This window comes from Adiantum capillus-veneris, chromosome 10 (genome assembly GCF_014529385.1).
Source record: "Adiantum capillus-veneris isolate H3 chromosome 10, ASM1452938v2, whole genome shotgun sequence".
NCBI lineage: Eukaryota > Viridiplantae > Streptophyta > Polypodiopsida > Polypodiales > Pteridaceae > Adiantum > Adiantum capillus-veneris.
Genome location: NC_140940.1, coordinates 127,039,183 through 127,056,240, shown reverse-complemented (window position 1 = coordinate 127,056,240; position 17,058 = coordinate 127,039,183). Strand labels below are relative to the sequence as shown.

The window sequence follows — 17,058 nt, the reverse complement described above, 5'->3', positions numbered from 1 at the left end:
AAGCCCAATGTGGTCGCCCAGGTAAGTGGGCGGGCCGCCAGGTATGTACACATATTCTTTTGTTAAAACCTAATAAGAACTCACTATGCTCTACACATTACAGTAGAGCGAGTTCACCATATCGTCGTGCTCTTCTTCTCGCACTCTCTCTCGCGTCGCACTTCCGCTCGTACTCCTTCACTTAGCGGGTAGAGGATCCCTTTTTACCCTACGACATCTTTCCAAGATGGATGACTAATCCATTTGGTGCTTGGGAGACATAGCTGCCGCCGCAAGCATGTCTGCTCTTTAGTCCATTTCATTTTCCCAAAGTAGAGTGACAAATTCTACTTGGTGTTTGAGAGACGTCGTCATCACAAACATGGTTCTAAGCATGCATACTAGTTAAATTTGTGCACAATTAAAAAGAGGACTAGTCTTATAAGACAAAAACATGAGTCATTTAAAAGAAATTTGTACATTTGCTTACTCTAATGTAGCATTGTAAGCATTGACAAGGTTCATACTATCCTTAAGCTGTATTCCTTGCATCCATCTAGCATCTTCAAAAGGATAACTTTTGAACTTAATAAGATACCGTCGGATAATCTTACCATGTCGTAGTACCTTGTCTTCATGCCGAGGAACAGCTTCGGGTTGTAGCACCTCTTCTTGGTCTTCAACTTCGGGAGGGTCTTCAATAATTGGTTCAGTTGGTGGCTCTCCTTTGTAGGGCTTAAGTAGGCTTACATGAAAGGCATTGTGTATGAGCCAATGGTTGGGCAACTTGAGTTGGTAAGCCATCTCATTGATGGGCTTCAAGATTTGGAAAGGACCATAGTATCTTTTTGCTAGTTTAGCACAATACTTTTGATGGCCCGTAGGATTTTTGCCCGTCGTTTGCCTTAATCGAGCCTTAGGAAACTTGAGTAAGACCCAATCATTTTCTTTGAACATTAAGGCTCTTGTGTGCTTATCAGCAGAAGCTTTTTGCCTTTGTTGAGAGATGGATATAGCCTCCTTAATCTTTTGAAAAGATTCTTGTAGGTCACGGCTATACTCATCGGCGGGCGAAGATCTTCCCATGTACTTTGAGTAGCAAGGGACTTTTAGGTCTTCCCTCAATGATCTCAAAAGGTGCTTTTCCCGTAGAAGTATGTACAGTATTATTGTAGGCATACTCTACAAGAGGTAAGTACTTTTCCCATTGTGAGCTTTGATCTACTTCGGTAACATAAGTCTTGAGTAGATTGAGTATCGTAAGATTGGCTATCTCACTTTGGCCATCCGTTTGTGGGTGATAGGCCGAAGAGAAATTCAATCTTGTTCCTAGATTTTCAAAGAGACCTTTTCAGAAATTATTGGTCATTCTAAGATCTCTATCTGACACGATGGATGTGTGTAATCCATGGTGTTTGAAAATCTGAGATATGAAGAGAGTTTCCATTTGATGTGCCTTAATAGTCTTTTTGACAGGAATAAAATGTGCTTGCTTGCTAAACCTGTCAACTATTGTCCATATTCCTGTATTCCCATGGATAGACTTGGGTAATCCAAAGATGAAATCCATGGATATAATCTCCCATGGTGAATTTGGGATAGGCAATGGCTGGAGTAATCCAGGTTGCTTCCCTCTATCATACTTGGTCTTTTGGCATACTACACATTTTGAAACATACTCTTGTATGTCCACTTTCATGGTAGGCCAATAGAAGTACGTCTCTACTCCTCGGAGAGTAGGTTGAATACCTCTATGCCCCGCATATGGAGGAGCATGGGATTCATACATAACTTTCTCACTAAGGGAATGGGTAACACATAGCCTATTGCCGTGGAGAAGATAACCATCCTGCAAGGTGAATGGTTCCTCTTTCTTCCCCAAAGCAAGGGTTGACATTATGTCTCTAAAGTCAGGGTGAGTAGCATACTCATCTATCATAGAGGATAGATCATTGTGAGTAGCTATAGACACCGCATTAACTTTGGGTCTTCGTGAAAGTGCATCGGCCACTTGATTGTGCTTACCAGCTATGTGAGCAATATGGAAATTAAATTGCGAAAGAAAAATTTCCCACCTCATTTGTTAGTCAGAAAGCTTGCTTTGCGTCATGAAATACTTGAGACTTTGGTGGTCGGTTCGTAGGATAAATGGAGTCCCCAATAGGTACTGCTTCCATGTGTCTAGGGCATGTAGAACAGCTAAAAGCTCTTTCTCATAAATGCCCAAGACTCGTTCATCAATATTGAGCCTTCGGCTCTCATATGCTATGGCATGCCCTTCTTGAAGCAAAACTGCTCCAAGGCAATCACCACAAGCATCACATTGGACCTCAAATGGCTTTGAGAGATCCGGAAGCACGAGGACTGGTTGGGAAGTAAGCTTCTCTTTGAGCTTTTCAAAAGAAATTTGCTCCTTAGCAGTCCATACAAACTTAACGTTCTTCTTAGTTAAGTCGTGTAGTGGTCTTGCTACTTGAGAGAATTTTGCTATGAAGCGTCTATAGTATGCGCACATACCAACAAAGCTTCTTAGCTCATGTAGATTTCTTGGGTTAGGCCATGCTTTTATTACCTCTAACTTTGATGGATCCATTTGGATACCATCTTTAGAGATAATATGACCTAGGTATTGAATCTCTTGTAGGAAGAATTCGCTTTTCTTTTGGTTGAGAAAAAGCTTGTTCTCCCTCAATGCTTGAAAAATCACTTGGAGATTTTGCTTATGTTCCTCCAAAGACTTGGAGTAGATGATGATATCATCAAAGAACACTCCAGTGGATTTGCGGTATGGTCTAAAAATTTTCTCCATCAAACGATTGAACGCGCATTAGTCAAGCCAAAAGGCATGACTAGATATTCATAAAGACCAAACGTTGTGCGAAACGCGGTCTTTAAGATATCTTCATCCACTATCCTTATTTGATGATAGCCACTCTTAAGGTCAATCATACTGAAGTAGGTAGAGCCTTGTAGCTTATCAAACAGATCTTCTACCCGAGGTATGGGAAATCTGTTTTTGATAGTGATATGGTTTAGTGCTCGATAGTCCACACACATACGGTATGTACCATCTTTCTTTTGCACTAAAAGGACTGGAGAAAAAAAGGGAGAGGAACTAGGCCTCACCATCCCTTTGTCTACTAGCTCTTGTACTTGCCTCATGATCTCCTCTTGTTGAGCTTGTGAGACTCGATAAGGAGGCTTGTTAGGTGGTGCACTTCCAGGAAGGAGCTCAATGCGATGGTCATCATCCCCTCGTTTTGGAGGTAAGTCCATAGGGATATCATCAATGAACACATCTTGGAATCCTTTTAGAAAATTAGACAAGTCTAACTCTTCTTGATTCCTACCATTTACATTTGATGAAACATTAGTATCTTTTAGAGACTCTTTGACAAAAATCATGTACGCAGAAACTGAGCTCTTCATTGACTTATCAAAAGCAAGAGGATTTACAAGTGGAATAGTGCGACCATGCTCACTAGCATCTATATACATGTTCTAACCCCTGTAGGTGAAGTAGATTCTCCTTTCAGGGAACTTCATGTTGGCAGCCATGCGATCAAACCATGGTGCCCGTAGGATAACATCCTCATGTTGGAGAGGAGAGATGAAGAAGTTTTCTTTGTCGACATAGCTTTGGACATGAAGCCTCAACTTCCCAATTAAGGGAGTAATGGAGGCTTGTTGTCCCTTGAAAGCTGCATCAGCCACTACTATATCTCCCACCTCAAAAGCTTGAATGCCCAACTTGGTGGCCAACTCCATTGATATGAAGTTAAGAGTAGAGCCAGGGTCAAACAAGATGAAGGCATCATGCTCTCTTACCTTTCCCCAAGCATAGGAAAGTGATGATCCTTTGCAATGAGCATCCTCTTTTGGAGCTTCGATGGTGGAATCCCTAGGAGTCTCATTGCGAGTATTCTTCTTGGGAAAAGAACGATAGCCATGTCCTTGCTCCCCACACTTGAAACACTTATGGTCCTTGCGAAAAGCTTCAAGCTCTTCAGGAGAGAGTTTGTTTTTACCTTTGTAAACTCCCTTCTCCTTGGACCAATTGTTGTTGTTGTTGGAATTGACTTGGGAAGTATTTTGAACATTGGTTTTCCCCTTTGCATCAATTTTGTCTTTGTTTTCCATGGGTTTGACATTACGTCTAGCCCCTTGATGGAAATTGATGCGTGAAGCAACCATGGTGTGATGGATTACTTCGCTAATAGTACCAGGCCGTTGAGAGTTGATGTATTCGGCCATCTCTTCAGGTAATCTCGCACAGAATTGCTGCCTTTGCTCGACAAAGTCTATCTTTTGAAAGACAGGAGCATTGAGATGTAAATCCCAAAACTTGTCTACATATTTGTGGATAGACTCATGGGAGAGGAGCTTCAAGCTGCGCCATTCGGTAAGCACTTTGTCCTTTGCATCGCTTGCAAGGAATTGCTTCATGATGGAAACTCGTAGAGTTTTCCATGTCTTTGGGGCTTCACCATTTCCACGAAGGCTAGCCCACCATTGACGAGCTGATTTTTGGAAGTGCATAGCTACATGGCATAGCTTAGAGGACTCTATGAAGCCCTCATCTCCAAAGGCCGCATCAAATTGCTGGATGAAGGCCAACACTTTGTCGGTAGCACCAAAGGTGCCATCATAGGTGAGAAAGGAGATACTCTTTCCTCCCTCCTTGAACTTCTTTAGCTTTTGTGACCTTCGCCATGCAGGAAATGATTTGCGATGTCCTCCCCTCTTGTATTCTCTAGGAGAATATCCATAACTTTCGTCGAAAGAGGAGGAAGGTGAAGAAGAAGGAGAAGAGGGTGACCTCTTCCTAGCCCTTTTCTTTCTTTGTTTCCTCTCTTGCCTTTCAAAATGATGAGGAGAAGGACTATGTGTTGATCTTTTCCTCTTGGGAGGAGTGGGCGATCGTCTAGACCGCCGTCTTCGTGGAGCCACATCTTCAGAGGAACTTAAACTTTCATTGCTTTCTTGCTCTTTGGATTCCTCCTCTCGAATGGGAGAGAGTCTTCTTTTGGGGGTCTCTTCAAGAGGCGTCCTAAGCTCTCTCTCCTCTTGGAGAGGAAGGGAAATTCCATAAGCACGAAGTTGTTGAGTAACTTCGGCTTGCAAAGCAGGGTTGCCCATAGCTTGCTGCAACCTAGTGACGAGATAGTTCACAAACATGGGAGCATTATCATTAGCACCTTCATGTGCAAAATCAAAGCTATCAATGTTCATTCTACTCTCTTGATTATTGTCAGCCATGTTAACAAAATTTATGTATGTACTTAGTGTATGCTTTGGCAATTCAAAACCTTAGTTGCCACTCCTCTTAGCCTTTGAAAATCGGCTCTTAAGTATCTACACCTACGGCTAGAAGTGGTTAATTATAGAGAGTAGAGGAGTAGGTCTAACATAGCAGAGTTGCCAAGGGCTAGCTCCTTTCGGACTTCTTATGGCTCAATAATGGTAAAGCCGTAGGCAAGTCCAAAAAGACTCCATTATTAATTCCAAAGCTCCCGAGGTGTGTACCATCCCCCACATAGTGGGCTCAAAAAAACCGATAATAGATCCCAGTTCCACTTACCCTAATATAATTAACAACATCAACCATTTATAGACTACTTAAGGACCTCTCTTCTTAAGCAAGAAAAGAGAACCAAATGCTCTGATACCAATGTAATGAAATTGGCCTATTTAATTTGAGAGTAGCGGAAATTAATGAGAGTACTTTTGAGAAATGACTTTGTGAGCATAGCGGGTGAACATAATTGAAGATAGCAACATAATCATAGCAATTAGTTAACTTGGCATGAACAATACTTTTGCAAGAGAGAGAATTTAGAGAACATGACAACAGTTGAGGACCGGATTTATGTGGAGCCGGTCCCCCCTCCCATTAAGAGAGACTTGTTACAATACAATCTTTGTGTTCCTTGTGACCTAGGTGATGCAATGAAGATGGAAAGCTTCATGCATCACAAACATAACATAAACTTGAAGAAAGCTTTAACTATCCCAAGCCTCAGTCCCAAGACCTAAAACGCCTTCGAAAGTGGAGAGAGCTAGCAGTGAATGAGGGTAGGGAAGAGGAAGAAGAAACATTTCGTAGGAGAAAGAATTAGTTCCTCACTTATCATAACTCTTGTTGCTAGCATACATAATAGCATAGTAATGAAGAAGAAGGAGATGGCAAGCTTAAGCATTGAAGCATGGCTCTTGGTTGGATTTGCACTCCATATCCAAGAGTGTTGGTGTATGCTCTCAACCTCTACTTGCTTGGAGAAGGAGAGGGAGCTCTTGCACTTTGCATAGCACACAATGAGAGTGTTTGTGAGTGTGTGTGGGTGAGTATACCCCCTCAGTAACCCCCTAGCTTGCTTGGGTCGACCCCCCCTTGTAGCTCATGCTTGAAGCTCATTGGACCCCTCCAGGCCTAGCCAATCACAAGCAGGAGGCATTACAAGCAGCAAGGGTAGCCTTGAGACAAGTGTCCCCCTTTCCCCTTTGAGAGAGAGGGCTAGATAAATGCTAAATCAATAAAATAAATCTCCTAAATTATTATTGGACCCCTTGGGTGGCCAACCAATAGGCTTCAGGCACACCATGAGGGCAACATGAGGAGGAACTTGACAAGTGTCCCTTTTGCTTTCTTTGTACTATGCATGCCTTGTGTGAGTGTGTGGGTGTTCTCTCTCATCCCCCCTCATGTAGGGCTCGCCCCCTCCTTGTAGGGATTGAATCTTTGACTTTTTGACACCTCAAGCCCCTCATGCATAGGCCCAGTTCCCACCACAAGCTTGGCTCATAAGCACTTTAAGCTTGGGCTGGGTTCTCACCTTAAGTGCAACCCTAGCATCTCAAGCATGTCAAGCACCTCAAGCATCTCAATAATTAAGCACCTCAAGCATCTCAAGCACCTCAATAATCAAGCACCTCAAGCACCTTAGTCATCAAGCATGACAAGCAGGACAAGCACCTCGAGCTGGGTCGGGTTCCCGCGCCTCAAGCTCAGCCCTAGCTTACCTAAGGTCAAAGGCCTTTTACACACATTATTGGAGGTCTTCAATGAAGCTAACCCTAAGGTCTTATGCTCCATTTGTTAGCCTTTCTCTTTGATAGACCATCTCTCATTTGGGCCCCTTTACCATTGGCCCCGTGTTGAGATAGATCTATAAGCACATGTCTATATCTTAAGAGTTGTTCCCGTTTATCCTCCCACATTAAGTGATCAATTTAATATGATAAAATCATTTGGGTTGGTTAGATATTAGATATTAGATTTTATGACAGAACATGCGATGTTGGATTCTAGCTCTATGTAACTTCAAAATGAGGAACAAGTCCATTGTCATCCTGCCGAAAAGTTGGTCAATCAGGGCATGGTGGCTCTTGGAGAGTGGCAGTCAATACAGATTGTAGAGGGCAGCTGAGACTCAGGGTGCAGTTGAACGACACAAGGTTGATAAGAGAGTACGGCCATCTGCTGCTGCTTGGTGTTGTTCCACTAGGAGTCAAAGGTGTTCTGCCATTGTTGTTGTCATAGGTCCGAAGTACAATATCGCTCTACCAACATTTCTCGAATCTTGTGGCCTTGACGGCTATTGGCTTTCGTTGTCAGCTGCTGTATGCGATAATCTGAACCGTTCGCTGTTTTTATTAATCTAATGGTGATTTGCTTGGCTACGTGGTCGATTGTGAGACCTCATTTCGAAACCAAGTAAACATGAGGACAATGCGCATGTAATATAGGGTACAACTAGGAGAAGAGCTGTTGATGGCGGTCTTTCCCAATGAAGAGTCACTATCTCGAGAACTTCCTCCTCCAATTAGCTTCTGAAGAGAAGCCGACTTGAGTCTTAAACCGCTTGATGAGAAGCACCTAGGCTCAACCTAGCGCATGATCACATGCAAGGGTCACATGCTTGACAACATGTGGATATCACCTTCTAGATCAATTAAATATATCGGCTTAACAGCAATAAGAGAGGATATTGGTGTGAATTTTTCTCTTTCATGTGCTTCATCAAGCATGATAAGAGAAAATGTTGAGAGCTCGCTATCCACAAGCATTTCCGTCATAAGCCACTTGTCATATACTCGATTACTGTTCGCAATCCTCAAACCTAATCGGGTAACTAACCTCTTCACCAATCCTGCAAATAATCAGGTAACCAACCTCATCTTGTGTAGTGCCGCATGCCTTCAATATGCAAGCAAAGGTGATTGCATCTACAGAGAGCCCCTTAGTTCGTATATGTTGAAAGCAGCCCTGAGCTTGTTGGACTTGCCCCTGTTGGGCATGTTCCACAATCAATGCACTCCAAAAGACGACATCCTTGACAAGAAGCTCCCCATCCAACTTATAGCCTACAAATTGACTTCGGCGTATAAAAGCACCTAGCTGCATAGAAAATAAAAGTGGCCGTTCGATTATGGCACCTAATCGTGCATAAGGAGGATGATGGTCAATGTGAACGAGGCTACGGCTAAAGTTGAAAAAAAAGACTTATGCCAACCAAGTAAACATCCCGATTTGTCTGATAAAATGACCTTCAAAACCTGCAGAAGTTTTGCATGTTGAGAAAGAAAAGCCTAGAACCTGCACTATTTGAATGCCGTGCATTTTTATATGGATCTTCATCGAAGTTTTCGCCCATGCAAGGTTGAGGTAGGGGGTAAGTGGCAACATCAAGCTGCTTTTTTTTGCTTTTGGTTGGATGTCGGGAAAGCCCGCGTTGTGTGCTTTGAATGCGGGGAAAGCAAAATCAGAGAAACAGAAGAGACACAAATGCATAGGCTACATGACTATGTAGAGCGCGACGCAGTCACGCAGGCCCAAAGCAGCAGAAGAGCGCGGTTGCCTGTTGAATTTCTCGTGGCAGAGGATCTCTTTGTTTCGTGGGTAAAATTCATATAAAACTTCAGCTCGCAATTTTGGGTTCGCGTATTTATTTCGCCCATAACGCACGCAAAGCGGAAGCGCCCTTCTCTTCCTCCTTTCTTCTTGCCGCTCTTCTCCATCGCCCACCAGCGGATACGCAGACTATCTCCCACCAGGTAAACGCCGAGCCCTCCCCGCTGATCGCTTCCTTACAGATTGTCTGCATTTTTTGCGATTCAATTCTCTTTCGCAGAATCCGATCTCTGGTCTTGGGCCAAACCCATTTTCTGTGCGCTGGATCTCCTCCCTCCTTTTCCTGGCTATGGCTTCCCACACAGGGGCTCCTCGCAGGTCCCAAAAGAGGAATTCAAAGAAACGATTCTCTGATGAATGGTTGGTAACTCTTCCATCGCTTGCCAAGCGCCCTAAGCCCACCAGCACTCAGATTAGCCCCAATGCAGGGTGCAGTGTGGGTAGGAACCCTTGCCCATATCAAGGTCCTTCAAAGGTCACACAGGGCCCTAAGCTCACCAACATACAGATTAGCCCCAATGCAGGACGCAGCCCATGCCCATATCAAGAGCCTCTAAAGGTCACACAGGTTTATCAGCGGCGTCCGCGCAATTCGTCCACACGAAGAACCCTTCCCCCTTCACCTGGTGGGGAAGAGCAGATGCTTACACCAAGCCCCCAGAAGTCAAATCAGCACATGCAGAAGGCTAACATGGGCAAACATGGTCAGAACCTCAATTCTGTGCTCATGCCTCAATTCAAAACAGGTGATGTTGTGTGGGCCAGGTCGTGCATGCGCGAAGATGTGAACTGGCCTGGTGTGATTGTTGATCCTGACCAACAGAATGTGCAGAGAGCTCACACAGATCGTTTGTGTGTGATGTTTTTTGGCAATTTTCCAGGACAAGGGAGGAACAGAGAATATTGTTGGGTGCATGTTGATGACATTTTTGCATTTCAGGACAAAAAACAAGCATACATTAGGCATAGGTTTGGGGCAGACTTGGATTCTGCCATCTCAGAAGCGAATCTTGAAATGCAGAAGAGTAATCAGCTTGTTGAGGATTCTGGTAGGTACACTAATGTGGGTGATGGTGATGGTGATGATGGTAGCTATGTTGATAATGAGGACCCGCATGAGCCAGAAAGCATTGCCAGGTCATGTTTGGAGGTGCCCACTAGTATTACTGTTGTCTGCTTTGGCATAGATGGTGCTTACTACCCTAAGCTGCATGAGGTAATCTGCCTTTGCTCTATCTGCAAAGGACGCACCCCTCTTGTAAGCTTGACAAAATGGGAAGCTCACACAGGTTGCAGGAATAAGAAGTGGAAAATGAGCGTCAAGCTCAAGGACTCATCAGAATCGCTTCTTTCTTGGCTCCAATCTATGGCTGACGGTGGTGCTTCGGGCCTCGCTTTCCAAGTTTGCTCTCAAGAGCAGGTACTGAAAGCACGCTTGCAAACCCCTTATGAACCAGTTAATTTGAAATGGACACAAGAGAGATGTGCAGTTTGTCGGTGGGTAGAGGACTATGATTACAATCAGATGTTGGTTTGCAATCGATGCCAGATAGCAGTACATGAAGAATGCTATGGAGTAAGGGCAGCTGACATAGGGGGCTCTTTCCTTTGTCGCGTATGTGAAGATCCTGAGAAGAGCAGGGAATGCTGTTTATGCCCTGTCCGAGGGGGTGCATTGAAACGGACAGTCGTCCCTGACTTGTGGGTGCATGTGTTTTGTGCGTGGTTCACGAGAGGAGTCTTCTTTCAGAATATAACCAACATGGAGCCTGCGGATGGGATTCTTTCAATGGACATGTCGAAATTCAAGCAGCAATGTGTGATATGTAAGCAATCACATGGAGCTTGTATAAGGTGTGAGGAATGTGAAACCACATACCACCCAACTTGTGCTTTGAGAGCTGGATACAGAATGGAGATAAGCACCATAACCGCACAAAACGAATTTAAAAAGGTGTCGTACTGCGCGCAACATAGACAACCATCTGAGAATGGAAGGCTGGTAATTGCTGCTTTGGAAGCGGAGCTTTTGCGACAAGAGAAGCTGAGGCAAGAACAGCTGGAGAGTAGCCTGGCAACGAGCGAGTACAATGAAGAAAATGTCTCCACGCCTGGCTCCTTCAGCAGCGAAGAATCAGAAGAGAGTGAGATACATGGGTTTGAAAATGAAGAGATGGGACAGACATGCTCTCGGTTGTATGCGTATCAATGGCCTTCTCAATACAGGGTAGGCAACAGAGAAGCAGTACCGCACGTGCCTGCAGGATTCACGCACCATGATTTGAAGAGCATCCTCAGCTTAAGGAAGCTTCCTGACACACCTGAAATCCTCTCTATTGAAGAAAGACTGGTAAACCTTGAGTGGATGCAGAGCTCGAGAATCTGTTTTGGCAAATCTGCGATACACAAGTGGGGCCTGTTTGCACGACAGGACATCCAAGAGGGGGAGATGGTAGTTGAGTACAGGGGTGAAATAGTGCGAAGAAGTGTCGCAGACATACGTGAACGGAGGTACAAGCAGCAAGGGAAGGATTGCTATCTCTTTAAAGTAAGTGAAGAGGTTGTAATTGATGCTACCAACAAGGGTAACATTGCACGGCTTATCAATCATTCTTGTGCCCCAAACTGCTTTGCACGGATATTTCCTGCAAAGAGAGCAGGGGGCACTTGCATCATCCTCATCGCCAAGCAAAATGTGATGGCAGGGGAGGAGCTTACATATGACTACTTGTTTGATCCTGAAAATCGAACAGTTCCGTGCCTTTGCGGGGCACCCAATTGCAGAAAATTTATTTGTTAGCTTTGTGCCATCTGTGTTGGAGGAGAAGGGTGGGGGGGTCTTCTGCAGAGAACCTCAAATTTTGTCTGTGTTATATAGTGTGTGTGTGTACATAAGATTTTTGGCAGGTTAAAAGTGAAGGCTTGCCTTATATCTATGCATACCCCTTCAGGGGTGTACACAAATTTTTGTCACTTGGGCATGGAAAGCAAGGTCCATGATCCCATGAATGTAAGAATGAGAGTGCTTCTCTCCAATTGAGAAAGCCACTTGTTGTTTCGCAGCTCTTTGCATCGCGTCGCGTCGGATCTGATGGCTAGAAGTTAGTGGTGTTGATTTCTGTTTATGTGTTTGATTACATTAGGGACCCACTTGAAAACGGGTGAAGTTGGAGGTTGGAGGTGCGCTATTGGGTCTGGAAACCTCTCTTATTATCTTTTAAGTGGTCTGTTTCCACTCTCTCTAGAGTGTGGCTAGAGTTCAATGCGTGTCAGTTTGTCTCTTGGAATTGTTCACATCTCTCTCTCTCTCTCTGGTCTAGTTGTTGTGGATTGAACTGTTGAATAAATAGAGTTGAGCTATGTTGTTCAGTTAGAGTCTCTCTCTCTCTCTCTCTCTCTCTCTCTCTCTCTCTCTCTCTCTCTCATAACAGGTCTTGAGTTCAACTCCTCGTCGGCTAGATCTTTAAGGTCTCTTGGGATAGTTTCTGACGACTTTAAAACTCTCTTCTTCTTCTCTCTCTCTCTCTCTCTCTCTCGCCAGAAGCTTGTCTCTACATCCGGGTCCCAATCTGCCCTTTGGAATTCAGTGCTTTCATAGTGTCTTGTTTTTGGGAGACATGCTGTCAAGGGCGCTAGGAAGGGGTTTTCCTAGTCTTGCGAAGCGGTGTGCATATACTTGTTTGAGATTTATAGTTATTGAACTATCTTCTTGTTTATTTTACTGTTTTTTCTTCCCTTTACCATGGTTTGCTACTGGCTAGTGTCGATTTTCAACCAGCCCAAAGCTAAGGTGAGGCAGACCTTTCCTTAACACTATGGTCACGTCTTTAGTTGTGTGAAAGATTGGAATTGAACTACCATGCTGTATCAGTGTGCTACAATCAAGGTCTTGAAGGTTCAAGACCTTGAATGCCATGTACAAGGGAGTATTGAGGTGGAAATACATGGTGCATTCACCATCTTGTGGTTGCTAGTAGGAATCACCATTCCAAATTTTGCTGATGGCTTTATGCACCATATATAATCTCAATGTTTATATTGTATCATCTGCTAAGTCATCGTGTGAAAGCGCTTTTGGCTTTCTATAACAAGCCTTATAGAAGAAGAGAGTTAGGCATACATATGACTCTTGCATGTGAAGCATTGAATGGATGGAATTGCCTTTGGTACTTTATTTGTAAATGGGTCCTTTCACTTAAGAGTCTCACATAGGTCGTCCTCAATTTCTTTGTTTTAGAATGACAATTTGACTCTTCACCATGTTTATACCATTGTCCGTTCAATGCTTGAGGCAGTGGTATCCATTATCTCTTCTCACAGAAGGTTGCCATGATTTGATAGGAAGCTTGTGAGCCCTTGATTGTCCTATACAATCTTTGCAATTACTTTCTCGTGGCGCTTTGCATATGAAATTGAAGCAATGTCGGTGCTGGCCGCTCTTGTCATCTAATTATCATAAGGATGATATAACTGAGGAATACATAACCATTAGCCTTCCATATAAATTGGAAGAAAATTGACTGGCTATAATGGGTATGTTCATGGTGTGAAGATTGGGATAGTATGAATGATTAATAATGACTTCATACATGTATCAAAATGGGTGCTAAGGTTCAAAAGTTTATCACTCACCTCAAAATCTGTATCACTCATACATTGCAAAAAGTGTTACTGTAAATAGGGTAAAAGCCCCTATTTAGGTATGCTCAAATTGGGGCATGCTATTAGGGTGTTGTCCTTCATCATTTTGGGCAAGTAGAAGGTCAATCGAGAGCTGATGAGGGTGGCTTTCAGCAACAAAGACTCCGTGCGATTTGAGTGGCCAAAAGCTTGCCATCTAACAAGAAAAGACGCCATTTGAAGCTCGAACTGTAGGCCAATATAGAGATGGGGTAACCAACAAGGCTTCGATCCCTGCTGGCACGAATGGGAGAATGCCACAATTGAGTTAGGCTACCAACTACTCAAGCGCAGTTGTTCTTGATATGGAGCAAGAGTATGTAGGACAATGGCTAAAGGGGGGCCATCTTTTACCCTAGAGTCTCTAGCAATATTGTTGAATGCAAAAGCAAGCTTGTTCTATGATATGAAAAAGGATAATGAGTTCACACTCATGAAGAGAATCCTCATCAAAGATTTCACTAAGTCATGTGTATCATGTAACCAAAAGTAGCATAACATGATTCTAGGCACTTTAGAGAACTAAACACTAATTTTTCATAGACACCCAAATACATAAACAGAGATAGATTCTTTGTTCGAGAATTTGCAAGATTGATAGGTGAGGTAGATGGTCATAAGGTGTAGACATGCTCTTTTGTCTACTACCTTTTTGCATATTAAGTTTGTATGTCAATGGCATAATCTTAGAATACACGGTTCCTTTTTTTTTTTTTTTGGCCAAACTCAAAATTGTGAGTGAGAAGTGTATAAAATTTACATTGAAAGCCATGCTCACACCGAGCCATGACATCTACAGGAATCTCAAGTTTCCGAAAAGTCCCAAACACAACAACAAAGCATAAAGCCACTGATCACCACCACCAAGAGGATGCCACTGACATTGTATGGACTGCCACCACACGTAGACATCACCCTCAAGCTAGAGCAACCCAAAGCCAAGCATCAGGGATTTCACTGACATGATCACGATTGTGTGATTACGTTAATAACACAAGTAATTACACATGAAAAAGATGTGATCATGTTAATTGTTAACGTGACCTTGATGATGACCTGCAAAAACCAATAGAGCCGATCAGTTTGTCGGGTTTGTTTATTTTTTCGGCGGGCCCGTCGGGCTTTTTTATTTACCCGATGGGCTCGTCGAAAAAATAAAAAAGCTTAGCAGGCGTAATTATATTTAGTAAAAACTCTTCTAACTTTGGCATTTTGACTGCAAATCCCTGGGGAGTGTATACGAGCGTCGGGTACAATCATCTCTTTGTGAATTGACCTAAGGTTACAGAGTCACAAGTCCTTTTTTTGGGCCGAGCGTGATTCTTAATATGGTAACCACTTCTAAAAATATTTAAATCCTTCACAGAACATAAAGGTACAAAGCCAAAACAATTGAGAACTTGGAGAGTCGTGCTCATTGCGACGAAGCCATTGGTCCATAAAAGAGTCGAAGTTGTCTTTAGAAGATGAGCATATGTAAATGACGAGTCGATAGTCAAGGGTTGGATGCCCTATACTAGTGTATTGGGTATATAAAGATCCGTGAAGTTTTGCATTTCACACCATCATAGATTTGAGCTGATATACATTATCACTGCACTATATGAGAGCTATAATCCTTAATTAATTAAAATAGATTTTATATATTGAATTGGATGCATAAGAGGACCGCAATCCTTGATTGGGTACAAGTAGTTCTCAATTGTCTGATTGTATTGTATATTTCATTGCCTTGCTTTATGCATTGGTTTATATAGGGAGTACATTATGTATTATGAAAGATTGTTAGTGCATGAAATGACCAATCAAAGATATTATTGCTTTCGTGTGTGTTTTGCAAATAACTATTATCATTTTAGTGTAGAAATTGATTATTCTTTGTAGCATTTGAAAATAGATGTGTCTTATTGTTTGCAAATTGAAGAAGATGTATAACTAATCATCATATTTATAATTGCATTGACAAATTCATAGCATTGTTGTATGCATATGTTGTGTAGAGAGTGCATTGCAATATGTATGTTTGCTCACAATGTATGTGGTCAATATGTAGATTGACTAGAGTGCATTGCAAACCTCATACTGTATAGATTTGATTGCTTTCTTACTGATTTTTTTTCTAATATATATTGAAAAGAATAATAATATTTTTAAAACTGAACATTTAGTTCTTATGCTTTCAATATTAAATTGAAAGCAATGGAGCAAAATGTCAGCACAAGTGGTACAAAGAAGGCAAAGAATACAAAAGCCCCTACCACATAGTGGGATTATGCTTACAACATATGCGGTTGATATATGGAGTGACAATGTAAATTTTGCTTCACTATAAAATCAGACAGTGCACCACGTGTTAGGGACCATTTTTTGGGTAGCATTACAAAGAATTGTAATGCATAATCAGACAGTGCACCATGTGTTAAGGACCATTTTTTGGGTAACATATGCGGTTGATATATGGAGTGACAATGTAAATTTTGCTTCACTATAAAATCAGACAGTGCACCGCGTGTTAGGGACCATTTTTTGGGTAGCATTACAAAGAATTGTAAGAAATGTGAACATCCTCATGTGCCTGTAATTGCAAGGCGTTTGAGGGAAGATCTCGCTAAAAAGGGTGGCAAGAGAAAGCGGGTGTATAGCTCTGTTATGGATGCATGTCAAGAGCAGACATAGTCAAATATCAATACTCTTGATCTTGTGGTGATACCAACTAACCCTACAGAATAGCTTGTGCAGGGAGAGAAAATGTCAAGCAGTGTTTCTTTTAAGCGCCACAATGAAGGTGGACTTGGGCAAATACGTCAAAAATTATATCAAAGCTTTTGAATACATTCGCTAGAAGAAGCACAAACTACAATCGCCAAAGCAAATTTTTTCACTGAAAGTGCTCTAGTCATGGTAGACAATAATCATTGGAAGGTTGCATGGAAGAAAATCCATGAGTTTGGCCCAGGATTTTCAGCCCCTTTGTATCACACGATACGAAATGATCTCTTGGATAAATGTTATATCAAAGTCAAAGAGCGTGTTTTCAAAATAATACTTGGGAATATATCGCTTTCAAAATGCACAATTATGAGTGACAGTTGGTTTAATGTTCAAAGAAGACCACTGATCAATGTAATGTTGGTTTGTCCAAGGGGAGATACGTTCATAAAGGCGGTTGACAATTTTGGTGCAATTAAAAGTGGCAAATACATTTTTGAGGTCTTGATTAATAAAGAAATCGGTGCTAAACATGTCATTCAAGTAGTCATGGATAATGCAAAGAACTGTACTAGCAAATTAATACGAAAGTGCTTTCCACACATTTTCGCTAATGGTTGTAATACGCACAATTTAAACTTGGTGTTAAAGGATTGGTATACTAGAGAAGAAACCACATGATTCGCCAAAATAATTGACACAAAGCGACAGGTGTGAAGTTTATCTTGAAAGGACAGAGTGCTCGATTTGTATAGAATGTGCATGTCAACTATGTTGAA

The 17,058-nt window shown here is 42.4% G+C and overlaps 1 protein-coding gene across 1 annotated transcript; it reads left to right on the top strand.

Annotated features, from left to right (window-relative positions):
- The first annotated feature begins 8,642 nt into the window (after nt 1–8,642).
- Nucleotides 8,643–11,952, top strand: LOC147449613 (histone-lysine N-methyltransferase ATX4-like). The gene is made up of 2 exons (XM_086522022.1): nt 8,643–9,033; nt 9,111–11,952. The coding sequence occupies exon 2, from the start codon at nt 9,180–9,182 to the stop codon at nt 11,688–11,690; it is 2,511 nt and encodes an 836-aa protein (XP_086378148.1). The 5' UTR covers nt 8,643–9,033; nt 9,111–9,179; the 3' UTR covers nt 11,691–11,952.
- Nucleotides 11,953–17,058: the final 5,106 nt, after the last annotated feature.

Excerpts from the sequence above, each read along its gene's own strand:
- LOC147449613 (XM_086522022.1), top strand. The coding sequence starts at position 9,180 with ATGGCTTCCCACACAGGGGCTCCTCGCAGGTCCCAAAAGAGGAATTCA.